Source organism: Artibeus jamaicensis, unplaced genomic scaffold, assembly GCF_021234435.1.
Source record: "Artibeus jamaicensis isolate MK-2021 breed Jamaican fruit bat unplaced genomic scaffold, CSHL_Jam_final contig_426, whole genome shotgun sequence".
In the NCBI taxonomy this organism is placed as follows: domain Eukaryota; kingdom Metazoa; phylum Chordata; class Mammalia; order Chiroptera; family Phyllostomidae; genus Artibeus; species Artibeus jamaicensis.
The window spans coordinates 5631648-5659139 of NW_026521826.1; the positions used below are offsets into that span (position 1 = coordinate 5631648).

Sequence of the window (27492 nt, forward strand, 5' to 3'; positions counted from 1 at the left end):
TTTGCAAATAATGAAGCAGGGGCACAGAACCGTTTAAGTTACTTGCTCAAGTTACAGAATAGGGATTCAAATCTCGTCAGCCTGACTCCAGGGTACCCACCCATTGCTTGTAGCAACTCCCATGTCACATGTCCATCCCCCACTAGACTGAGTCTCAGAAGGAATGGTTGTATGGAAGGAATTTTGTTACTTAGGGCACTAGCATAGAGCCTTGAACAGAGTATCGCACATGCATGGATGCTTAACATGATAATTGAATGAGTAAATGCTGTTTCATATACGTTACAAGAAAGTGTATTAAAGGCTATTTTCTTGTCATTTAGCCTTAAAGAAAACACACATTTTAAGGAGAATAGAAACAATACAGAACTAAATTACTTGATATTTTTAAACCCAGAACAATAAAAATGCCATGTTTTTATGACTTACTACCAAATGCTGTGGTTCAGGCTACCTTATCATTAGGAAAAATATAACGTTTTAAATACCAGTAAAACACTTATGAGATAAGAGAACAAACAAAGTATGCGATCACTATCCAATGAATGCCGGAGCCTGAAATGTGTATCTGAGTTCTTCAAGGATCTGACCCCAAGTGAAGCTCCTTTAAACTCACTGTGTACTCTCAGTTCTTCGAATTCATTGTTAATTCCTTGAACACAAGCAAGGCCCATGTATTACTCTATTATATCTCTCAATACACATAATACATGGTAGATGTTCTATTGATAAGTGAATCCCATCTCTAGCTTACAAGTGCATTTTTGTGTTGGTACCTTTGTAGAAGTTGGCACATAATGTCCACTTAGTTTAGAATAGCATTTGAGTGTAGACTTTGTTCTACACTCAATTTGTGGAAGTTTTAAATACAAGATCTGTCTTCCAGAAGTGAAATATTCAATCTCTTTGAGCTTTATTCTTCTCATATATCAAGTGGCATCTAATAATGTTTAGTCATAGTGAAACTGGAAGGCTTACATGAGGTCATTTATATAAGTTCTTAGCAGAGAGCTTAGCATACCCTAAGTGTAAATCATTATAGGATGGAGAATTTAAAGCCCTGATAATCAAAATGCTCACGGAACTGATTGAGCTAGCTTGAGGAAATGAAAAACCAAATGAAAAGTACCCAAAATGAAATAAAGCAAAATACTCAGGGAACCAACAGTGCTAGGAAGGAAACCAGGACTTAAAGCAATGATTTGAAACAAAAGGAAAACATAAACATCCAACCAGAACAGAATGAAGAAACAAGAATTCAAAAGAGTGGAGACTTACAAACCTCTGGGACATCCTGAAATGTTCTAGTATCTGAATTATAGGGGTGCCAGAAGGTGATGAACACCAGCAAAAAATTGAAAACTTATTTGAACAAATAATGATGGAAAACTTCCCCAATGTGGTAAAGGAAATAGACTTCCAGGAAGTTCAGGAAACCCAGAGAATCCCAAAGAAATTGGACCCAAAGAGGAACACACCAAGGCACATCACCATTCAGTTACCGAAGATTAAAGATAAAAAGAGGGACTTCTGCCAAGATGGAGACGTAGATGGAGGAACGACCTCGCCTCTGTGCACAACCAAATCTAAGAACAACTAAATATTTGCAACAGAAGTCACAGCCAAACACGGAAAATTGAACATTTCGGAAGTCCAAACAACAGATACTCAGCCTTACCGGTACGAGGAGCGAAACCAGCAGCGGCCGAGCAGGTTAGCACAGGAAGATTCCCGGGCGGACACACGCAGGCGCGCAATGCGCGCAGGGGCAACCGAGGGCGCGATCGCAGCGAGCTGGCTGCCGGAGCGCACAGGGAGAGAGGCGCGGCGGTCGGTCTGAGGTCGCGCGCATTTACGTGCAAGGAGAAACAGTGAGAGGGAAGCGGGTGGGGAGCAGGCCCGCACAACGATAGGATAAACCCCAGGCGCGGAGTGACTGGAAGCCGGGCAGCGGCGGGGGACCCGCCATTGCTCCCGCTCTGACCACGCCCCCACACACAGCGTCACAACCCAGCGACCTGGGTTGCCCCGTCCTGGTAAACAACTAAGGCTTCACTCCGCACACTTAACAGGCACGAACAGACCAAAAATGGCTCAGGACAACTCAGAGCCCCAGAACCGATAAACCTAAGCGATGAAGAAATAGCAAGACTTACAGACGCACAGTTTAAAACACTGGTTATAAGGATCCTCACAGAACTGGTTGACTTATACCCACAAATTAGAGAAACATATGAAAGCGAAACTAATTGAAATGAATGGTAATGCAAAGGACACCAATAGCAATGGAAAGGAAACTGGGACTCAAATCAAGGGAGTGGACCAGAAGGAACAAAAAAATGACCAAACAGAAAAGAGTCAAGAAACAAGAATTCAAAGAAATGAGGAGAGCTTAGGAACCTCCAGGACATCTTTAAACGCTCCAACATCCGAATTATAGGGGTACCAGAAGGGGGAAAGGAACAGCCACCAGTGGGAAACTTATTTGAACAAATAATAAAGGAGAACTTCCCCATTCTGGCAGAGGAAATAGACTTCCAGGAAATCCAGGAAGCTCAGAGAGTACCAAAGAAGTTGGACCCAAGAAGGGACACACCAAGGCACATCATCATTACATTAGCCAAGATTAAAATGAAGGAGAGAATCCTAGAAGCAGCAAGAGCTAAGGGGACAGTCACCTACAAAGGAGTTCCCATCAGACTGTCAGCGGATTTCTCAAAAGAGACCTTACAGGCAAGAAGGGGCTGGAAAGAGGTATTCCAAGTCATGAAAACTAAAGATCTACAACCAAGATTGCTCTATCCAGCAAAACTTTCATTTAGAATGGAAGGACAGATAAAGTGCTTCTCAGATAAGACCAAATTCAAGGAGTTCATCATCACCAAGCCCTTATTATATGAAATGTTAAAGGGACTTACCTAAGAAAAAGAAGATAAAGAAAGATGAACAGTGAAAGGACAACAAACTCACAGTTATTAACAACCACACCTAAAACAAAAGCAAACTAAAAGGACAGCTAGATCAGGAGCAGAAACATAGAAATGAAGATCTCAAGGAGGGTTAGCAACAGGGGAGTGGGAGGAGGGGAAGGGGGGAGAAGGTACAGAAAATAAGTAGCATAGACAGTAGATAGAAAATAGATGGGGGGGGCAAGAATAGCAGGGGAAATACAGAATCTAAAGAATTTGAGACACGTGGTCATGAACTAAAGGGGGGGAAAGGTGGGGGGGGGGTCAGGGTGGAGGGGAATGGAGGGGGGAATAGAGCATATGTAATGGCATAATCAATAAAAAAAAGTTAAAAAAAAAGATAAAAAGAGAACCCTGAAAAAAGAAAGAGGAAAGGAGAAAGTTACCTACAAAGGAGTGCCCATCAGACTGTCAGCTGATTTCTCAAAAATGATCTTACAGGCAAGAAGGGGCTGGAAAGAAGTATTCCAAGCCATGAAAGACAAGGACCTACATCCAAGATTGTTCTATCCAACAAAGCTTTCATTTAGAATGGAAGGGCAGATAAAGTGCTTCTCAGATAAGGTCAAGTTCAAAAAGTTCATCGTCACCAAGCCATTATTATATAAAATGTTAAAGGGACTTATCTAAGAAAAAGAAGATTAAAAATATGAACAGTATAACGACAACAAACTCACAACTACCAACAAATAAAATTAAAAGTAAAGAAAAACAAAAACTAAGCAAACAACTAGAACAGGAACAAAGTCAGAGAAATGAACATCACATGGAGGGATTTCAGTGGGGAGGGGAAAGGGAAGAATGGGGGGGAAAAGTAGGAGGAAGAAGAAGCATAATTAGTAGGCATAAAATAGACAGGGAGAGATGAAAATGGCATTGGAAACAGAGCATTCAAAGAACTTATATGTACAACCCATGGACACGAACTAAAGAGGGGTGACACTGCAGGGTTGGGGGGTAGGACAGAAGGGGCAGAAAGGGAGAAAAATTGGGAAAACTGTAATAGCATAGTCAATAAAAAATACTGGGAAAAAAAGGATCCTGCTTCCCATTTGACAGGTGAAGAAATGGGAAAGTAGAGAGGTTAATTTACCTGATGCAATTCATAAAATTAAGAGCAGACCGAGTCTGAAGGTTAGACTTGTATATCCTTATATCCAGTCTCTTCTCTCTCCTGGACAGAAATGGTGACACCAACTTGTTCCCATGCCAGGGACCCTTGCCTCAAAACCAAACACACACGTGCATATACATCCTGACATAGTAAAATAATATTGTGAGCACTTTCAATTTGACTTTGAGCACTTACGAGTAAGCTTTTGATTAAGAATTAATTCCGATGTGTATTAACTACTGTCAAATAGATCAAAATTTGACTGCCTTGGAAAAAGTGATCACAAATCCTTTCAGTACATGTCTCACATTTATGAGCGAATGTGTCCCAGGTGACACCCTCCCCATTACGGTCTTTGCAGAATGAGCAAGGCAAAGAGACCCGGAACTCGCAGCATGGATATTTTCCTTAGCCATCATCATCTTTAAAATGTTTTAATTTCTTGCCAACATTTAATAATTTGGAGATTTCACATAAACATTTACATGTTTGGTTCCCCTTGGAGAATGAGAAGATGAGGCAACCACTGGCCCTCGTCTTACCGACAGCCAGCTGGAGGACAAGCCCCTCCACAGGAAGGTGTGTCCTCTCCTGTTGCCCACCATCCCCACCAGCTCGCTGCACTCATGTACATTTCCTGGGTGACCTCTGGAAGCTTTTAAAACTTCAGTCCCACTTTACAGCCAGTAGCAAGGGCTGGGGCCTTATACAGTGCTCTGAAAAGCACGAACATTGCTCCTCTCCTTAGCCACAGTCTGAACCTGCATTGTACACACGTCAGCCCCAGTTTTCCAGGACAGCCATTCCAGCGTGTGACCTCCCTCCCTTCCAGGTGGCTTCTGCCCTTTCAAGCACAGTCAGCACAGTGATAGTGTTTTTCCTAATGGACTTAGCGCCGTGCATCTGCTCAGCAGGTCTGAAACATTTTTGTTAGATGAATTAATGTTGTCTTAGGTTTCTTATAAGAAGAATTAGCTTCACATAAGCTTAAGTGTCTCATAAAATGTTGCCATTTCAGTTCACTCATATGGATTATTGGGAAGGCATAGATGAACCTATTTACATATTAAGGATACCCTTTTTCAAGCGAGTCAGTTGATAGGTGGCATGCAGCACAAATGTCTGTATTTTGAAGTGTCAGTACTTAATCATCCATGCCAACAGAGGGGAGAGAATGGCTCACTCTGCTCAAATGGTGGGAGGGGAGGTGTGAGTATCATTAGTGTATGGTGTGGACCAATGCAGGCCCAGCCGCACCTTCACACCACTCGAACTCCACACCTCTCGAGCAAGGGATTTATGACAAGAAGTCAGAGTGGACGATATGCAAAGCAGTTTTTCCAAACCATGAGGTTTTACTAAGAGTTAAACTATGCAGAAGAGACATTTAGAAATGTCAACTAGCTGAGCATTTTGGGAATTGTAACTTAAATGAACCCCATGCCAATATGCATTTTCATATGTGCTAAAAATCTCATTTCTAAATAGCCTGAATAATGCAAGAGTTAGCTTCATTTTCAGAACATGCTCTAATATCACCTGCTGCTTGGAAATTTTTTTTAGAGGTAGGTAATATCTGAAGACTTTTAGTCAAGACAGCTCTGTAAGTTTAAACCTGGACACATCTCTTCTGTTCTAAACACAGAACAATGACACATAAAAGAAGAAAAATCAATAAGGTATGGCTGAACTTGAAAATAAGGTGACCAGCTCCAGTGACCAGAAAAAGTACAAAAACACAAAGTGGTGAGAAAGGTTAAGGCCACAGGCTTGCTGGGTTCTGAAACAGGACCCAAACAGCTGTCACTGGGTGCCCTGCTCTTGTGGAGTGATGTACTCCATGAAAGATGGGGCAGGAGCTAGGTTCAGGGCTTGAAGCCAAGGTCTATGGATGCTTTCTACAACTGCAAAGCAAAACTGATCCTAGTGGAAGGACTTGCAAAAGCAGGAGAGTGAAGACAGGGCTTAACCACAGGAAAGTGAAATAGCTGACCGCTGGCTCAGTGAGTGGATAAACAACAGCCCCAATGCCACCATGGGCTAGGAGTGTTCCCTCCCCAGGGATATAAGACCTGGCTGTGTTCAGTCCATGGGATGCACAGAACATGCAAAATCATTAATTCAATAAGTAGGAGAAGATAAACAAATAAATACTTCCCACTCAAAGCAAACTACAATTCAAAAGCCATAAAGATCAGTTAATAATAATAAAAAAGAGTAAAAAATTCAGGATGGAGATTCCTTTTTGTTTAATTCACTATAGATTCTGGATGAAATATTAATACATAAAAATCAATAGAGTTCTCAGTAATAGTGAACAAAACATAGAAAAAGGAAGCTAAAATATATATAGGGAATATATTTAACAAAATATGTATAAGGCTTCTATGCAAAAAGACATCAAGGCCTTATTGAAGGATTTATAAAAGACATGAATAAATAAAGACACCACCTTCTAAATGGAAAGATTCAACAGGATAATAGAAGTCATGCTCTCCAAATTTTCCCATAAATTTCATACGTTTTAATATCCTAACAGAGTTTTCTGTAGAATTCAATAGCTGTGCCTAAAGTTCATAACAAAGAACAAATATAGCCCAAGCAATTCTGAATAACATTGGGAGATTCCCCTTTCCAAGCATCAAGGGTTGTATGAAGCCACAATACTTTCTGTGGTAAAGGCAGAAGGACAGACAAACAGACCAGTGAAACAGAGTATAGAGCCAGACGCAAACCTACATGTACAGGTAAGAGTAAAACATGACACAGGTGGAATGACAGATGAGCAGGGAAACAACAGATTCCTGGGCGATCAGAACAGGGCAATTTAACTGCCCTACTCCATCCGTTCCCACACCATTTCCATACCCATCAGATTGGCAATAATTAGCACACTGTCAAGTACAGTGGGGATGTGAAGCAGAGACGACTCTCACATGGCAGGAGTGTAAGACTGGAAATACCGACCAAAATATACGTATATTCTAGAGAGACTGGGAAAAGTAAAACTTACTTTTAAAAGAAAATGTAAGAGATCACAGAGTGAAAGAATTCTCTTCAACAAGAGAATAAAAGCGATAATCATATAGACAGTAATATATTAAAGTAAATTAAAATTAAGACCTTTCTGGCCCTGGCTGGTGTAGCTCAGTGGAGTGAAGGCCTTCGAACCAAAGTATTCTGGTTTAATTCCCAGTCAGGGCACATGCCTGGGTTGCAGGCCAGTTCCCAGCAGGGGACGCACAAGAGGCAACCATACATTGATGTTTCTCTCCCTCCCTCCTTCCCTTCCCCTCTAAAAATAAATAAATAAAATCTTTAAAAAAAAAAGACCTTTCTGAATTACAAAGGAAAACATAAAGTAACAGAACAAAACCAATGTAGAGAAACAAATTTGCAACACAAGCCATTGGTATGGCATAAATATCAAGTGGTTGAGTGGATAAAGAAACTGTGGTACGTTTATACAATGGACTACTACACAGCTGGAAAAAGGGAAACCTCACCTTTCGAGGCAGCATAGATGGACCTGGGGTTTGGAGAACTGGATGTAAGAGGTGAAGGGATTAATTTTAAAAACATACATACACAACAGACAACAATGTAGTGAGAGCCAGAGGGGAAGGGGGTGGGGGTAGGGGGAGGTGGGCAAAGGGGAGAAAATGAGGAGGGAAGGAGACTTTGCTTTGGGCGATGGGCACAAGATGCAGTGTGCAGATGATGTTTTGTTGAGTTGTACACTTGAAACCTGTATGGTTTTGTGAACCAATGTCATGCCAATAAATTCGATTAAAAAAAATAGTCCAAGAGTAGAGAATGCACAAGTAAATAATAACATATTCCATGGAATTTACGCAGCAGTAAAAATAATGAGAGATACAAATACTATTAACATGTGAAAATCTCATAAAAATAATATTGAGCAAAAGAGCAAATTGCAATATGGTGCAAGTAGCTAACACTTCACTGACGGGTTAAAGACCCACAAAGCAGCGGTGCACATGACTATGCTGATGTCACACCTAGAAATGAAAACCAGTCGAATCAGAATCATCCTTAGCCCTGGGACAAAGGGTTGGGAAATGGAATCAGGAGTAAATACAGGGGGTTTCAACTATGTACATTTGTAAGATTTTAGAAAACATATAAATCCCAAGTAAATATGGCAAAACATTATTTTCAGAAATTGGATGTAACATTTGTTATGTTGAATTATTTTTAAAAATTATGGAAACACTTAAAGCAAAAATATCAGACATATAAAAACACTAATGCCACCCCAGAGAACATGAATACAATATAACTGTGAGTGAAAAAATTTTAGAGTATAAACTGCTTGATTTTAATGCCATGTCATAAACATGCATGAAAATATGAGAAACTGGTAGTTGGACATAATGACATAATGAGGCAATTTAATAACTGCCTTTGTTCTCCAAATTTTCTGAAATGAACACACATTACTTCAATAAGCAGAAAGAACATTTTAAACTTGAATTTACAACCCGCGCCTTACATTCAAAGAGGATTCCTGCCACAGACAGTTCGATGACACAAGGCTGGTGGGTCTTCCGGGCTCCAGGTAACGACTGGATTTCACTAGAATATTTTGTTGTTGTTGTTCGCACATTGCATATGCGAGTGTACTAATGGCTGCCTCCCGTCTTGGGTTAGTTCCCCAGAAAACAAGTTTACAAGCTGATTCTTCAGTGGTGGAATCCCAGGCTCAGGGAAGTTAGACCTGGAAGTGGGGGAACTCGATGCAAATCAGTTCATCACAGAGCTGGCCGTGATTTTGCAGACAGCACAGGTCGCTGTTTGGACTGTGGGATGTCCTTGGGCCGACCGTACACATCACCATATGTGGGGGAGCCCATTCAGGGGAGGATGATAGAGGAGTTTATTTGCTGGCTACATCCTTGATCAAAGTGTGCCCATGGCACATGAACTTCCTAGCCCTTCCACGTTCTGTCACCTGAAGCAGCCACATTCCAGTCCAGCGCTTCCTCTGGGTCCAGAATGGTGGGAGGAACTAGAGGTTTGATGGGCCGGGCGCAATGGGCTTTGAGTGCCAGGGTGCTTGTGGCTGCCTCCATGGCAGGCGTGAGAGGGCGCAGGAGCCAGCCCTCACCCGAGGGTGGCCAGGACTGCTGGGGTGGTGGGAGAGGCAGTGACTGGGCAGTGGCTAGGCCATGCATAAAGGAGCCGCGAGGCTGGTAGGCAGTGGATGCTGAGCCAATCTGGGGACCTGCAATTCACTGACTCAACACCACCAATCCCTGCACCGTTCAGACGTACTCACTTACTTCCTTGCGACCCAACCCTCTGATGCCGAGAACAGGATGCCCTCATTTTATTTTCCAAGAGGGGAAGCATCAGTTCAATGTGCCAGCAAACTGTGTTCTAAAAGAGAGTGACCCTGTTTTACACTTACATCCATTATACTTCCAGCCTTCTGACTGCTTTCTCAACTGGAGGCAAAGTATAAACATTTTGGCATTTCCATCTTGTCCACTGTCGGTCAACACCTGGGAACCATCCCAGGTGATCCTCAGACTGGCTCTCAACTGTCCTTACAGGAATATTAAATCCCACGTCACAGGTAAACGCCCGATGTCCTGAATTTCCCATATCCAGTCTTCTGTCCTGTTTGGTCTAACAACCTCATACGCCACCACGTAGGTTCCCCCACTTTTGCCAGTGGATACCAGTCACATCCTGTAATTCCCTTGGTATGTGGACTGTCCTTCCAAGATTGGGGTTTGTTAATCCCCAGGCTGGGCTGAGACTTGTCTCAATATCATGCAAAAAGTGGGTGGGGGCACATCTGCAGAATAACGTCATTTTGCAAAGCACCTGCACCAGGTGAAGTTGTTCTATGGAGTTCATGTGAAGAAAGTGCTGGAAAAGCACCTAGTTACTTTATTATACATCCATCCTCTACATTTCTTTGTCATCCAAGATCTTCATTACAAATGGAGATACAACTGTTGTACTTACTCAGCCATGTAATCCTTGACCAATTTGCTGCTAGTATATTTTGAGAAAGTAATCAGTATGCTTCCCATTTCTGTCTGCTCTCTTGGGCTTTCCTTTTGTTATGAAAGTTATAGGAAGAGAAAAAGCTTCCATCATTAAAAATGAAATGAAAATTTCCATATGCAGAACTTAGTAGCAGGGCAAAAGCATATTAAGAGGCTTGAGACTGTGATTAGGAGGAAGGTACAGCATCGCTCCACTCCTCTCCCCCAACGCCTCCCCGCTTCACCTTACTTACGGAGTCTGTATGGCAGAGGGGAAAGGGGCATGATCTGCCCCTGAGACGCCCCCCACCCCCACCCTGTGACAGGGCAGGGTGGCAAAGGGGCCTCTTCCTTTTCCGGCCGAGATCCCTAGGACCCACTGGTGGCACTTGGAGGGCAATGGTGAGTGCAGATGTGGTCATTTACTTATTGCTCTTATGGACATAGAGTAGTATTTCTACTGATGCACCAGGTAATCACAGAATAACTAAAGTCATTGAAAATGGGGAAGCTAGAGGCAATCATGTGAAGATGCAGGGTAATATTTAGTAAAAAGAGTAAAAACAAGTTCCTTAAATAAGATGTTCCAGAGGTAACGGGTGACCCTGAAAGGTAACACGAGACTTTGAGAGTCATGGTTATTAAAACTCTGTAACACATGTTTTAGCACATGGCAAGGGAAAAAGAAAAAAATCAATTCTAACGCAAACTCTAAAAATAATTAATAACCTTCAACACAAAGGCAAAAACACCACCATAGAATTTATTTTTACTTTATTAACAATGTGGCTTACAATTTTTCAAGTAAAAAGGGATTTTTCATTTAGATTAAAAATTAAAATATAACTCTGATATAGATTTTCATTTATTTACATGAAAACATATGTACAGAAGACAGTCTTACAAGAAACAAATGACATGCCCTCAGTCCCGCGCAGCTCAAAAGTAACACCCCCAAATTTTCCCTTTTATACACCAAAACATACACAAGATCTATGAATCAAATTTCAATACAAACTATTCAAATTGGAATGCAAAACAGTAAAAGGGCTTTTGACATTCACAAGTAGGGACAGTTTACACTTCCAGATATCATGCTAGCTCTCATTATGAACAGATGAGATGATTATTTTTCCTGTCATTAAAAAATGTGCCTCCAATTTCCCTTCATAAGGTGACTTTCAGTTTGTTCCCAAACTTTACTTTTTCTTTAATGCCTCCTTCTCCCCGTCTGAAGCACCACTCTGCTTGGTTATGTGACAAGACCAACACATTCACTGGTACCAAACCCTGGCCATTTGAAACAAAGGCAGTGAGATGGGGAGTCTGCAGCTCAGGACACTGGTCGAGTTGTTTATCAACCGAAAGCCAAGGCAGCACCAGGTGTCAGCAATTACAATGTTTAGGTCAACGAACTGGGGCAAAACAGCCCAACTCGATTTTATGGTATCATGTTTGGGATACTGGTAAACCAACTCTAGTGATAAAAGCTATGAGAATCAATCAACTTAAAAATTAGACCGAGTTAAAGGGAGTACAGGGATTTCTAGAAATCCCTTGAGCAGAAAAGAACAGGGACTAAATAAAAGAATCATTGGACTGTAATAATTGCTATTTAGTTATTGCACCAAAGCAACATGGGCAGAATGTTCACTCTCCAACAAGTTCATTCTTAAAAATGACCAATACCGTAATTTACAGTTTTTCCCTTCAAATAACTGCACACGCAACCACAGCTTTCTAAAGACAGAACAGGGCACTTGGAGCCTATATTCACAACCTTAACCAAAAGCAACAGTGATGCTCAGACCACGAGAGATTACAGCACGACCGTTTTCATAGTTCTATATACAGAAATGCCTGTGAATGGGTGTTCTACAAAAGAAGTATGAAATCCAATAGTGCGCCCACGACGAAGGGAGGAATGCTCTTAGCAAAGGCGACTGGTGCTAAAGGTAAAAGGCAAATCTCAGAGCCTGCCTGGTGCAACACTCAAAGTTCCACGAGATGAGTTAGGAAACTGAGACCAGTCTTGGAAGTCTGACCGAAGTCAACCTGGCAGAAAGCGCAGTAAGGGGCGGGGGTGGCAGTGTTAGTTTTGAGTCATTTTAATTTACCCAGGAACAAATCAAAGCAAACCCAGGAAATCATCTTTCAGATATGATCGGATAGGGTGAAGGAGACCACAGATGTGCAGCTCGAACACTGTGTGCAAGTCAGACTCGGATCAGATGAGCCGACTTTAAAAGTAAGGAATGAGTTCTCCACGCTCCCTAACTCCACGGTACAGGAAACTGGTCTTTGTCTTATTTCTTTCTCTTTTTTGAAAAGCACAGAAGTTCTGTCATGCCAGTTGTACTCTGCCCTGTTTAGTTTCTTAGGCTTCCATTTTTGTGGAGTCCTTTCCCAACACAGTGCAAATGAAGTCAAGAAGTCGGGGACGGAAACAAGCTCCATTAGTTTCTGAGCGGGATCAACTGATGGACTTTTATTATTGAAGATGAGGAGGCATTTCTACTTTTCAAGTTATACACACTTTCAAGTCCTGACTGTACGGTGCCTGCCCGGCCAGGAGAGGAAAAGCACCCTGTGTGGCCGTCCCAGGAGACAATGGGGAGCGTGGCGTGTACAGGATCCGGAACGGAGAGGACAGGACTTCGGTCCCTGAGTATTATCAGGGAGCCAGAGAGACCACAGTGTGTGGAGAGGGGACGGCAGGGGCATTGCCTGCAGGAGTATTTTTACCAAGAAACACTTGACTTGGGGACTGTGGTGGTTTAGGGGATGAGGTGGTTACAGGTACAAAAATCAGTATCTCCTGCCTTAAGAGCCACAGTAACAACAAAATAAAATGTTCCTGGGAGATCAGCCCTAGTTCTAACACAGAAACTGGTGAGAGCTGACTCCTGCAGAGAAATGAACACCACCTTACAATTCTGTAGCCTGGTTGCTCCTGGTGTGAAGTTGTACCCACCATTGTGGAAATTCCCGAAGAACCCAAGTTTGGGAGGATGTCGGCAATGCTCAGAGGAAGAGTATCTTCTTGGCCCTAAAACATAACTTGGCTCTCAGAATGGCCAGGAGATGGCAGGAGACAGCCTTCATGGTGACCCCCCAGAGCTGGCCACCTTCTGCTTCTGATGGCAGCCACCTCCTCAGGCAAACAGCGCAAGCACAAAGAGAGGCGGAGGAGGAGGCGTGTCCCAGGCCTCTGGGCCAAGGGGAGCAGGAAGCTTCACCAGTATCGGTGCCCAGGCCTTGTCTGGGCTGCAGGGCAGGGGGCCTTCTTGCTCCTCTGGGAGGCTCCGGAGAACCCCCTGCCCCAGAATATCTATCTCAGTGTAGCATCTCTTCCTCCATGCTATTCTTTGAAAGGGCACGAGAAAGTGACATTCATTCTGAAAACACGATGTTGTGTTGTATCTGCCACATGCCTTCATTCCCGTTTTGAATGCAGCAGAAAGAGCTGAGTTTCAAAAGGCCACAGTGAAGGACCGTAAATGAATCAGCACAGGGAGAATGCCAAGATCTTGAAACGAATACCCTTTCCAACTTTTGGACGGAATTTAACTGCACAAGACCAAGCATTTAAGGCCAAAAGCACATGGCTGGGAAGGCAGGGGTGCCAAACAGAGGGGTCAGAACTTTCACTTAGAAGAGAGAATGGACTGCGAGCCAAGCATGAATTGCACAGATATTTCCTTCCTTCTGACAGTGTCCACCAGCACAGCTTAGGACAGAGACCCTTCCGTCAGGGGTCTCCAGGCAAATGCATTTGCCAAATGTTTAAAACTGGACTGAAGAAATCAGCTACAGGGAGACAAAAATGTCTCGACTACAAAGTATTTGTTTTCCATTATTATCTGGACCAGTGACAGAATGTTAGTATGGATTAGCATTAGTAATTTTTTTCCAAATCTGACATTCCTGCCTTGAAATGCAGCAAAAGCATGATAAGCTAATAAGCCCCACCTGACACAGTATTACTGGGATTGTTGAGACTGATCACAGTGAAAAGATCAAGATACTTACAGGACAAAAGTAACAGACCGGTGCACAGTCTCTGCTCTTCGTGTTCGCTCCTAAACAATCTGAAGGTCTGGTTTCTTTGCGTAACTTTAAGAAGGTATTTGGGCCACCACGGTAACAGAATATAATAGTCCATTTGGGTTTGAATATATACATACGTTGGGTCACTCAGGGGCACGCACACACGGGGTGCTAGGTACGAAACCCAGCCCGTTCTCCGAGCCGCAGGTCCTGCAAATGACTTCACCGAGTTGACGACCACCACCCAAGAAGTGTCCTAAGAGCCTCGAAGCCAGAGGGAGCTGCAGGAGTGACAGAGTTAAAGGCTTCGGTGACACACTTTTTTCGTTTAACCACTTTCCCTCATTTTGGCTGATCCATCTGGGCGCTCCCTTCGCAGGAGCAGGGTGGGGACAGGAATGTGCGCACACTGCTCATGTCACGAGTGTTCCAATCTGTCACTTTGTAGGAAGGAAGTGCAGAGTGACTCTGAGTCACCCAAGATCGCGGAGTTAGTCATCTGTCGCGCCAGGAAAAGACCGGGCTGACTCCAGGCCCAGCGCTCACCCGCCGCGCCGGCGGCCTACTCTGAATGAGCGTTCCACGGCCGAACCAACTGTGAGTGGCGTTCAAAGGGAATCCGAGGGGAAAAAGCGCGTCTCAAATCTCTTCCCACTGCTGCTATCTGAAATTAAACTTTCCCTTCAATGGACAATATCAACATTTCCCAAGAGATGACAGTAGTCCCTCCCTCATGTGGTCAGGATTAAATGAGAACATTGGAGATGTCTGAGATTCCATAAAAGAGCCTGCAAATCGAAGTCCTTTCTAGTCCAGTGCGCACGAACAACTGTCTCGCTGCAGTGACGGGCCACCTCCCTTCGCCCCCGTAGTTCCTAAAGGCACCTCTGACAGGCGATGCAGGTTTAGCCCATTTTTCTAGAACTGTATCCTGCAGCATCGCCTACAGCTGTGTTTAAGAAATGAGTTGCCACCAAGATCAAAACTGCGGTGACAGCCACACAGCCAGAGCCACATGTGTCTCGGTATGAAAGAAGCATGTACAAATGTGCCTGAGAAGGATTGGGACAAAACTACCAGCCAGGCAACCTCCTTGGTCACATGGAAAAAAACATCAACTGCACCTTAAGGTGTTTTTCAAAGAAACATGGGCCTTGGTTCAGAGCCTTGTTCAAAGGAAGCTGCCTGGTGTGGGATGGGAGAAAGGCGAGATGTGGACATACTAAAAAGCTCTTCATATCCCACAGGGTCTGACAGAGAACTTTAATTCACACTCCCCAGAAGCCACTGCTGTGGTCCTGGTTTGTGCTTTAAAAACATGGGACTGTGAAACAGGCCGGTGGAGGAAGCAGATGCTTCATGCTTCCTGCTTTCCGGTGACTGTGTATGAAGCATCTCGTGTGCCTGGGAAAAATAAAAGTTCAGTCCGAAAACCTTCCCAAGATGCTGTATCACCAAAAGGGTAGAGTCAGTTGGCATACTGGGCGTAGAAAGCCACTTTAACTCTCTCGATCTGATGGCATAACTTGATGGCAGGCCCCAGCTTCAGCTCCATGCACTCCTGCACTGTCGGAAGAGTGAGCAGCAGGAGCGCCTGCCCGTCGATGTCCTGTTGGAAAACAAAGTAGGTTAGAGGCCAGGCAGTACGCACCAAGGCAACACGCTTGCCCCAGCAGCCTCCTGGGGCCAAGGGCGTGAGGGCTGCTCTCCTTTCCTCCTAAGAGCTTGGACAAAACAATTGGCTTGAGGGCTGTCTCATTTTTTTGGTTAACACATTCTTTTTACTAAAAAACATTTTGGTTACTCTGAAATGTACATGCCTGGGCTGGTGGGGATGAAGAGCTGGAACAGGTGAGATGCTGCAGGAATTCCTTTCCAAGCTCACCACCCCCACATCCATCTCACCAGGCCTGGTCCTTCCTATGCTCTGCTGTGACTTAATTTGAGCACCAGAAAAGGGCTTTCTGGTAAAAGGGAAATCTCACTTCCCTACCAAGGTCTACCACTGCACCATCAGAATGGGTAAAAAGATGCTAGAAAAACATGCCAACGACAAAGCGCAGTTTCCACAGAGGAAAGCTCGGGTATTTAGACACACACGCATGCACGCACCACACGCACCTGCATCCACATGCTGACACTGCCCAGAAGGAAGTGCTACCTGTACCTCTGTCTTATTTGGTCCTTCCTGTCTGTACATGGGGACCCTGCAGTGGCCATATTCATTAACTGACTGTGAAGTTGCATGGTCTTCAGGGAGAAGGGTACAAAGGCTTGCCCCGAAGCTTTAAGGTCACCACTGGATATTTTTTACCCCTTCCTCCTCCTATTCTATAACAGTTGGGTTTATTTCTGTAGATATTGTTTGTCTGCATCACTGAAACCCCTCTTTCCATTCACCAGGATGCTCTTCATATCCCAGAGGGAGTAACTGAGGCTCTGGGAGGCTACAGGCCCAAGGTCATGACAAAGATCAGTGGGGGGATGTGAGCGTCAGTACAACCCAGCCACCGGAAGTTCTACTTCCTGGGGAAGTAGTGTGCCCAGGGCGGCCACAAGCTACAGAGACTCAGTGGATTTCATACAGGCACTCATTTTCATAAACTAGTGTTTTATTTGGCTGTCTTTAGAATGCCTACAGCAAAAAACCAAAATGTGTATGACTGTTAGTCCTGGGAAGACTAATGTATAACACTATGTGCAGGAGGCTGAACCATTAGCTTCAATGACATCAACAGAATAGGACAGAAGTGACCTGAACTTATTTCAGAAGATGGAAGCTTTTCTTAAAGATGGAAAGTAATGCCAGAAAAGCTAGCTAGTTAGAGACATCACTGGAACTAGAATCACAGTTTTCTGATATTAACTTTGGGAAGGAAAATTGTAGCTCCGCTTTTAAAATCTACACTTAGTCATGATGGCCATGCTGGACACAGACAATCAGTTACAATGGAAAATCAGCCCTAAAATACAAATATAACTCTTCCCAGACAATTTCAGTTAAGGTGGCTGCCATATGGAGGATGTCACTCACTCAACAAGCATTTACTGAGTATCTACTAAGTACCAGCACACTCTGATCCTCCCTGCGGATGTCATATCGAACAAAACAAAGATTCCCCCCACCCTTCTAGGAGACTCTACACATTTCAAGGGAGGCAGGCAAATAAACAATCCATTACAATATATAAGGATAAATATATGGGCATAGAGCTACAAGTTCAAATATGATGGTCAACCAAACTTATAGGAGTCAAGGACAGCTACAGAGACTAGGTGATGCCTAAACTGAGGCCTGAGAGAACAGGAATTATTAAGGTAATAACTCCCTCACTGAGAATCAGAGAAATGCAAATTAGGCCCAAAATACAATATAATTTATACCCACAAAAATTAAGGTCTGACAATACTGTGTTGAAGTGTAATAAAAGGGAACTCCCTACGTTACCAGTAGAAAAGCACACTGATGTACTACCTAGTAAAAATATATAACAGAAAATCAGCCAAAAGCACAAGAAGCACAAAATTCAGAATAGTCTTTATGGTTGGTGAAAATCAAGGGGAATGTGTCTGAAGTTTACAGGAATTCTCTGTTTTGATGGCACAGTTGGGGGAATGGGGAAAAGACCATATCCCATGGCCTGAATTTTGAATGTGACCCATGTGGATGGATAAAATCTAGCCCATGTCTTGGAACTTCCCTCGTAAGGGCAGGTTAAACATGTCTTGCGGGTCTCCCAGTGCCCACATGGAAGCCCCTGCACATCTGGGACTAACAGAACTGGAGAAACACAGCAAAACTTTGCCGCAGAGACACTCCTAACGGCAGGAAGATGAAGATTACAGGGTGGGGGTGGATTAAGGCTAAGCTATCTGATTCCCCACAGTGACCCTTCACACCAGCTTTTTATCTGGGAAGCACAGCAGGGCCGGACATCTGAGGTGGAGGAGTGGTTGACAGGCATGTCGTCTGTACTGAGCCACCTCAGGGCCTCTGGCTGTCCTCTCTGGGTTCTCACCTCATTCTCCACCTTCCCTGATGAGCTAACACAGAACTCCAGCACGTTCCTATTTTGAGAAGAATACGCTGCCAAGAAGAAAACCAGACCTCAGATTTAGCAACACCAGCATGCCACGCTGCCTGTTGAAAGGCACGAGACTTAGCGACCTGACCATCAGATTGTCACTGGTGTAGAAGAGCTACGGTTATGGCTCAGTGAGCTCAAATGTGGTTGACTGACATGTCTACCCACTGACTGTCACTCTCACTGCAGAGTGCATGACCAAGATTCCCACAGAGGAGTGGGACGGAGAGGTGGGTGAATGGAAGCAAAACTGGGCAAAATCCTAACATGCACGGAGTCGGGGAAGGGGGGCCGGATTTCACTCTGCAGCTGCTCTCACATGCAGTTTTTGTTCTGGCTTGAAAGCGGCTATTTTTTTCCATTGACTGTGGAGTACAGACTTCATAGTTAATTTAATTTTTACAAATATGCTTTCATATAATTCAGAAGTGCTGGTAAATCGCTTGTCATGTTCAACATAGAATTACCATAAATGGACTACTAATTTTTAGTAAATGAAATACAATAAAATGTACAACATCAAAGTTATGCTTAACACATGGCAAAATTAAATTTATTTTCTTTGATAGAGAGGTCAGCACTGGACTTGGCAGTTCCTCAAGGGGAACACTCGGGTCTACAGAAGTAGGAGGAGGAAATGGTCTAAATGTGAAACAAACCTATAAATTATCTTGCAGTTTTTAAATTAAAATAAGTCGCTAATCTGGGGACTTTATGTATGTCTCTGGCTCATATGAGGGGAATGAGTAGGCGAATCTCACGTGAGGGCTCTGAGTCTGTTCAGTCGTAGGTGCCTGGGTGTCATGCACATGGCACGAACTTAGACAGTGCAGACTGGCTTATGCAGTTGCCATCATGTTTCAGAATTAAAAGGCAGGCATTCCGTAATGGGAACTTTACAATTTGTATAAATAGTCCCAGTGATTATGGGAGTCTCTGAATTTACAACATCCAGATGAGTGAGCTCACTGAGCTATTACCATTCTATGTCCTGGGATTTTTTTCACTCCCTGGTCAGTAAAGACCCCGGGCTCCTTCCAGTTCATCTGAAAACTCATGCAGTGCCTGGGCTGACCCACTGGAGACCTCACCCAGTCACAGCCATGGCATTTGGGCTCAAAGATGACAGATAAAATTAGTAAAAGTTAGTAATTAAAGGTCTGATTGAACAGAAAGAGACTCAAGTGCCTGCGTACTTCAGATAGCACAGCGGGCAACAGCCTTTTATTGAGACAGGTGAAATGGCCTGATGTGAAATTTAAAATTAAACAGGAATAAGGATATCATCAGTGAAAGTCCACCTATGTTTCTCTCTACATGATAAATTATAGGTAAGTGGGACCAAGCTTTTAACTGATGGGAGAAGAGCAATGGAAGGGCGGGCCCTGCCCACTGCTTGGTGCTAGAAGTGGTAACATGCCGGGAACACTTCACTTCTTGGGAGCCTTAGCTTGGGAAAGCATGAAACTTTCTGAGATGCTGTTATAAACCAGGCGCAGAAGAACTAAACTGAGGACAACTCAGCATAAGTAGCATTTCAGCCTTTTACCTTCAAGCGCGCACATACGTGGACTGGTGGATACGCACATGAGAGGGTGTCCTCAGCGCTTGTCCTGTATTTGAATGCAATGCTCCTGGCAAGATTTCAGAATTACAAGAATTCTGCTGTATTTTCATTCTCAAGACAGATGTAGCTTATAGCATACCTCAAATCATGCAAGTCCTCACATTTCTTGTCATTCTCTTTCTTTTCTGTTTGTGCGTTTGAAAAGGGACATGTTCATTACCCGGGCTCCTGATGTCTAATGAAGCTCCTCCCAGAGAAGACAGCTGGTCAGGGAGCCCCTCTCACCACCATTCACGCATCCTGGGCGCGCTCACCAGTTTCTGCAGGAGATTCTACTGGTCGCTCGCAGTCCTCTGAACGTGAAGAACCACTCCCCCCTGGGAGGAGCTGGGAACCATATTAATGTGCTTTTCACAGTTCATCACTACATTATTCTGAGAGGTTCACTGGGAGCCTGGGAAATCAGAGGCCTTTTTTTTCTTTCTGATTTATTGCTTGTATTACCCTTTATCTAGACTATTGGTTTGTATAATCTAAAAAAAGACTGGACAGACATATTTTTAATTTATTATATGGGAAACTTTTTAAAAAAAGTACAGTGTCTTGAGAGACAGATTTTTACAACATTGTGACACATGAGAGAAACGTCAACAAATTAAGCGAACAGTAGAACATGCCTCACGGGCTTAACCTTGAACTTTTTACGTGAGACTAGTGAGGCCTGCAAGGTGGCCCATGTTTAAGGAACAGCAATTTGTTTGCTTGTTGAGTTGAGGGAGAATGTAAATAAAAACCATCCTTTCCTACGGTTCATCGTCACGTCTTACATTTTAGCTGATTATAGTCATTTCTTCTGCTAAATTTAAAATTCCTGTAACGTGCAGATTGTATCAACTGTTTTTGTATTTATCCTTCATTAGCACAATACCCACCTAACCCACCAGAGGCTTTAAAATATTTTACAAACTCTGAGGGAGAAAGAAAAAAAATGATGATGAAAGCAGCATGAAATAGAACAAAATGTACAGAAAACCACTTCTGGGAAGACTGAGTCAGCATCCTTTTCCCTGTATCTCCCAGCAAGTATGAGCAAAAGCTGAGTGTTATAAATCAAACAAACTTAAGAAGAATTTGAAGGTGGAGAGAAGGCAGACCAGCTGGGACCGTGGGACCCGAGATGAGATACCACACAGTGCTGAGTGTTCTGAGCTTTACGTTTGCCTTGTATACGCAGGACATCGCTAAGGAAGCTGGGAGCCCAGAAATGCCCGTGGGCACAGCTGGCAGGAGGCCCGACTGTGGCCTGCGCTCTCTAGCCAAAGGCCTGGGAAAGGGGCAGCCCAGGGGAGACAGAACCTTTTAGATGAGGACTGCTCCCCTGCAGGACCAAGTGGCCTACCCGAGTCTCCCAAGAAGGTGTTGGCGGAGACCATGTGTGCACCCCAGACTCCTGCTCCCCGCTCACAGATGTGATGAGGAGGTGTTCCCTTCCCCTCCCAAAGCTGTGTCACAGGAAATCAGCTAAAACAGAAGGTTTAAGTAAAACTTCAGAGTCTCATAATAAAAACAGCAGGCATACCACAGAACCATCATACCTGTTCCTGAAATATTTTGGCCAAGGGGGCGCAGTCTGTCAGTTTAATGAACCTCACCACGTCGGTCACCGTCCACTCTAACGGGTTGCTCTCCAGAATGAGTCTCTCCTCCTCCTCTTGCTTTACTTCCTGCAGAGATAAGGGAAGCAGGAGGTCTCATCTTATCACTTCAGGGTTGGCGGGACCCTCGCTAAAACTGGGAGTGTGAGGGGATGGCCCCCTAAAGTCTCTCATAAGATGCCAGGACAAACCACAGGGTCTTTGGTCTCTCAGGACTTTTTAAGCAGCTCATCTGGGTTACAATTTGGCCTCTGATGATTTGTGTGTCTTTAGAGGTAAAATATTTGTTAAAGGCACACCGATGGCAGTTGTTGAACCCCAAGTTCATGAAATCTTGGGCCTGCTTAATGAAGCATCCCTGAATGAAGAGGACAAATGAATGATAAGGGGCATCTGTAAATGTACATAAGGGATTGAGCTGTCCCATTTATTTTTGTGACATTGGTGCCGGTGACCTTCCAGCTGGTCATCTAGCACCTGTAGGGTTAAGGGAGACCTGACAGGCCAATTTACTCTTTCACAGTATCACAGAGTAGCTTGGAAAGGGAGTGTAGTGTTCAACGGGACCTTGAGGACTTCTTCAGTCTCTGCTCCTCAAAGAGTCCTTTGTGGGTTGCAAGCCTTCCACTGAAAGAGGTGCTATTGCTCCCCTCAGAGCTCCATTCTGACGTCCACGGACTCACCCAGTCAACGTAAAATCACCAAGTCTTTGGAACTAGGCTGGAGCAGCTGCTAGAGTCTTTAGCATTTTAAACAGGTATCCCCAAATCTAGCCTGCAAACTATAATGCATTTTCTCCTTTAACACTCTGTCTAGACAAGCCAGTGCCAGAGCTCGTGAGCGTTACCTGTCCTGAGTCCTTGTCCTGGCTGGCTGCAGGGCCCTTGTCGCCACCCTCGGCACAGGGGGCAGCCTGCACTCTCCGGCCCCGCCTCGCCCTTTCCACAGGCAGCCTTCGCTCAGGCTCAGAGCTGCTCCTCAGGGTGACAGCCCTCCGGGGCCTGGCAGAGGGGACCTCAGCCGAAGAGGTGTCTGTCTGGTCATCCCGAAGTTCGGAGCCGGTTTCCTCGCTGCCAGTATCATCGTCCATGGCATCTGCGTCCTCCTCTTCACTTTCCTACAAAGGAGGGACATACATGGGATGGAGTTAAGCGAAAGGGGCCTTTGTGAACACCACAGGCTGGCCTCTAACGCCTGCCCAGGTGGCCCTGGGAAAACCACTGGGTGACACCTCTGAGGACTGATCTGAAGGTCCCAACCAGGGTCCCAATGACAGCCTTTCCGTTGTGAGAGCAGCTGACAATGTTAAATCTGTTTTCAACCAATAAGGAGCAGGGGTCCTGGTGTCTCGTGTGTGCAACCATTAAGCATTACACTTTCGCTGTGGCCTCCCTGTCCCGCTCGCTGGCCAGGGCGCTGCGTCCCTGTGGAGTGTCGGAAGGCGCCTTGGCAGAGCGTACCTCCCCCGACCCTGCCGCGAAGTCCACCGCAGAAGACCTCCGTTTCTTCTGCACAAAAATGGATTTTCGCCGTTTCCTACGCCTGGCTGGTTTAGAGTGTCCACTTTCAATGTTGCTTTCCCCAATTGGGGGCTTAATGATCTTCTTTCTCTTTCCATAATAATAGGCTACAAGGAGAGAGAGAATTAAAAACTTTTTTAAAAAAAGGTTACACACATGTATATACATAGCACAGAGACAAGAGGGAGAGAGAAGGAGATTCCTGTGATTCCTGTGTACGCAGGACGAAATGGGAGTATACATGTAAAATTGAAGGAAATTCACACTCTGGATAGCGTTTCAAGTATGTTCAGATTCCTTGGCCTGACGCACAAACTCACAAATCCCACTGGCTGGGGCCCACAGGACACCGACTGTGCTTGTAGGGCCTGGCGATGCGGGGGGTGGGAGGGGGCATGGCTGGCACACGGGCCAGCAGAGCAAACGTCCAGGTCGCTGGGACAGGGGTGCAGGCACCCCCGGATGAGAGCTAACTGAGGGGAAACGTAGAAAGAGCAGATGCCAGTTCTCAGAGCTCACACTCTCCGCAGTGCAGGTGTCTGGGAGAGGCTGATGCACGGAGGTGAGGCCAGAACCTTCTGGGCCTGGGGAGACCAAGAAGAAGGAGGGGGAGGTCACCAATGTGATGGGCAAACGGAAGAGGCAGGCGCTGGAGAAGAGAACATCCTGCCAGGAAGAGGTCAGAGCAAAGGCGGTGTGGGTCGTGGTAGCCACTCTGACCGTGCAGAAACAGGGACAGTCAAGACCAAAGAAGGTGAAGAGTGCTTTGCACTGTCAAACTATTCTAACCCGAGAGACAGTCTGAGTTACATGGTATAAACAGGGAAGAAACTTATTGTGACAAGGAGGTTACCCCACATAAAGGACAGCAATGAGCCCTGGCTGGTGTGGCTCAGTGGACTCAATCCAAAGAGTCGCCAGTTTGATTCCCAGTCAGGGCACATGCCTGGCTTGTGGGCCGGGTCCCCAGTAGGGGATGCATGAGAAGCAACCACACATTGATGCTTCTCTCCCTCTATTCCCTTCTGTCAAACAAAGAAATAAAATCTTAAAAAAAAAAAAAGAAAAGAAGGGCAATGAGAGACTTGTTATAATTCCTCAGTGTGGAAAGCCAAGAAGTAACTCTGGTTACTAGTCATTTCCAATAACCCACTTTGTTGTGCTCTTCTTTGAGCCACACGGGGTTCAGAAGCAGCCACCCCACTGAACTCGGGGCAGCACACACCTCCTGAGGCCAACGCCTAGCAGTGACCATTCGTCCTGAGTTCAGTCACCCCATGCGTTCTGCACAGTGAGCTGGAAAACACAGAACTATCTGCCCCAGGAAATCTCACTTCCACACTAATTCCTATGAAACACCACTCCAAAGGTTATTTTAAAAGCCACAAGCAGGCCCTGGCTGGTGTAGCTCAGTGGATTGAGCGCAGGCCTGCGAACCAAAGGATCGTGGTTTGATTCCCAGTCATGGCACATGCCTGGGTTGCAGGCCAGTTCCCAGCAGGGGAAGTGCGAGAGGCAGCCGTACATTGATGTTTCTCTCCCTCTCTCCTCCCTTCCACTCTAAAGATAAATAAAATCTTTAAAAAAAGCCACAAACACCATCTGCATGACGCTATAGTGCAGGCCCTTGGACCAATGTTCTGTTCATTATCAGTACTCACTGTATTTGGTTTTGGTATGAATAGAGCAGTTTTCTGGGCAGTTTTCAGAAACCAGCACAGGACTGAACAAATTTGGACAGCACTCCAGCTTGGCACAAACCCGTCTGCAGAAGTCTGCCACTTGGTCAGAAGTTCGTACAATCTTGGCCACAGCCCTGTATGTTTTGCCTCTGTACCTAGGAGGAAGAAAGGAAGGAAAAATGATGTCAGGAGCACAGAATTACTCAGGCCTATTCTGTACACCGTATCTCAAAGTTCCCCTTTATTTTCTAACAATAAAGCAGGCTTGGCATGATTTCCATGTCATTTGTTTTTTGGTTGTTCTTTATGTTCTCACAAAAATATTTTTCAGAAATGCCACAATACATGCAATGGCAGTGCTTACACAGAATCAGCACAATGAAGATTTCCATTTAGCGTACTGTCATGGCGGCATACGTAATTGAACACCAATTCCAGATGCTCCTGGAATCTAGATATTATCGTTTGTTGCCCATCACTTTTGAGGGAAAAAAAAGTTCTCTGCCCAAGAAAAAACATCTTCAGTGAAGCCACCAACCTAAAACTGGAAACAGGATCTTCTGGAAAAGCAGGTTGAGTTCTGGTTTTAAAAATAAGTCCTGCAGGCCTCATTCAAATATTTATGGCAATAGTGACATAAATAATGCCTGGCTGAAAAGATGAGCATTTGGAAGTAGGTTCGAATCACCTTTCAATATATTTTTTAAAAGTATCACTGGTATAAAATAATGATAAACTTTTCAGTTGGCAACAGATCATAGGTCTTTATTTTCAGTCACGCTCACTAAAGTTAAGAGTCCACTAAAATGAGAAGGCACCAAAACAGTGGGGCCTGGTAAACTATGCCCTGGGCGTGTGCCTGAACCGTCAAACTGGAAGCTGGAACCAGAGCTCTTTACCAGCCTGTTGTTCACACATACGTGCGTTCACGTCCCCAACGACCCATCACACAACTCAACAGGGACAGCCGGCAATTCATGGAAACAGGAGCGTTACATGAGAGCATTACTTTTGTATTTTGAGGATAAAACATTTAGTTCAAAACCTAGGTCTGGTTCACTAAAAAAAATGTGACGATGGGAATAAATAGAATAATAAACTGCTCCTGAATTTATTCCAACTTAGTTTATTTTCTGTCCTAAAATATTTTCCCCCTAAAAATCATTGTTCAAGTGTCAACCACAAAAACACTACATTTCATCCTGGAAAAACTGGCTTTCTGTTTATTCGCTGGCCTTTCACGTGCCAATCCCTGCCTCTTCTATTCTGTCTCCAGAGGCCAAGCTTGACTTTCTGCTTAGTAAGAACGAAAAGGAAATTCTTTGTAGATAAGATCATGTTTTAAGTCCCACAACCTTGTACAACTGTTGACTTTTCTAGGACCTCTATGGACCTGAGGTGTGGAAACGGCCCTGCCCTCAAGGTCGGGGGGCGGCCTGCCTCATCCGGGGCAGTGTCTGCTTACTGTTTCTGATGTCTGTCACAGTAAACACACCGTTTACTGCACACCGTTAATGCTGGTCGAAGTGGAGAATAAAAATGAGGTTTTGCTCTACATGTTCCCTTGCTGCTTTTTTCCCACCACAATGGGGGCTGAAGAGCTCAATATCAAGACTCTCAGAGTCCTTTTAAAACAGTAAAATAATAGAAGGTGAAAAAGCAAAAGAACCATGAAAATAAGGTCAAAACTCAAACTGTGGAAGTAGGGACACCAAAGGCATATAATTCTGTTCCCAGACTTCCAGTTCCCAAGCAGGCACTTCCAGAAACACAGGAGAGGGAGGGAGGAGAGGGGGACAGACGCCATGGGAGATAGAGAACGGACGGCCTCTCCTTCCCCTGCTTCAGTGGGATGATTCAATGGAAGACAGTGTTTCGGTAAAACCCTTCTCCACCAGGAAAAGCCAATCCACTTTCATGCGAAGAGAATCCCAGCACGGTTGGAAAGTAAGGGGCTCCTGCCCTCTTGGAATAGTTCTGTCGAAAAGCCTTGGCAGTGGTGGTAAGGTGGCGGCACTGAGTGCGCTGGCCGGGAGGCAGGGGGGACCCGCAGAGCCCAGACTCAGGGTGTGGACCCTGGGAGTGCTGCCAGGACCTCCCCTCCCTGCAGACCTTGCGCGGAGGGCGTCAGTGTGCTGGGGAGAGCCCGGTGTGGGCTGCGTGCCAGGGCCAGGTGCTGAGTGTCGGCCCCCAGGAGGGGAGGGAAGAACCAAGTTACAGGAGACTGCTGCCACACCGGGGCCTGACCAAACACACAAACACACCGAAGGCAGAGTGGGTCAGGCTTCCCGTTCACACGGGGACGCTGGGGCATCGGGCCAACAACTTCCTCTCAAATCAGTCTGGGGGAGGAACAGTCCTTTTATTCTGGACTTGCAATATTTGTACAATTCTTAGGTTGTCTCAAAATACTTAAAAATAACAAAAATAAATTTTGTTATTATATACATGACTCAAACTACATTAGGCTTAATATATATTTTCCAACAAATGCTTATTTTCTAGCACTGTTAGTACAGGAATCATTTTCCGTTATCATCACAAATGTGGAAGAAAATCTGTTTGGAATATCCAATTCCAGGCTGAACCAATAATGTGGCTTGTTTTGGAGTTGGTCAGCAAATTAGGGCCATTGTTCAATAACTGTTTTTCACGCAGATGTACGAAACACATAGAGATGCTGGCCTACCAAGATACACAGGCAGAGGCAGCTCTAGGGTTCTGAGCAAAGGCGGGGCTGAATTAATACTGCCATTTCTCTTTTCTTAAGGACTCTACCCTGTGTGATTATTACGTGACCTTCGGAGACAGAAGGAATGGCCAGGTG

The 27492-nt window shown here is 44.8% G+C and overlaps 1 protein-coding gene across 11 annotated transcripts in view; it reads right to left on the bottom strand.

Moving 5' to 3' along the window:
- Positions 1-10863: 10863 nt before the first annotated feature.
- The window catches only part of SFMBT2 (Scm like with four mbt domains 2), a 218625-nt gene continuing 201996 nt past the window's right edge, over positions 10864-27492 (bottom strand). For all 11 annotated transcript variants that reach the window (XM_053665741.1, XM_053665739.1, XM_053665744.1 and 8 more), the window contains 5 exons: positions 24645-24820; positions 22924-23090; positions 22311-22580; positions 21404-21532; positions 10864-15765 (listed from right to left, as the gene is read on the bottom strand). In XM_053665741.1, coding sequence (XP_053521716.1) covers positions 15625-15765; positions 21404-21532; positions 22311-22580; positions 22924-23090; positions 24645-24820 — 883 coding nt within the window. In that variant the 3' untranslated portion in view covers positions 10864-15624. The remainder of the gene's footprint in view (positions 15766-21403; positions 21533-22310; positions 22581-22923; positions 23091-24644; positions 24821-27492) is intronic.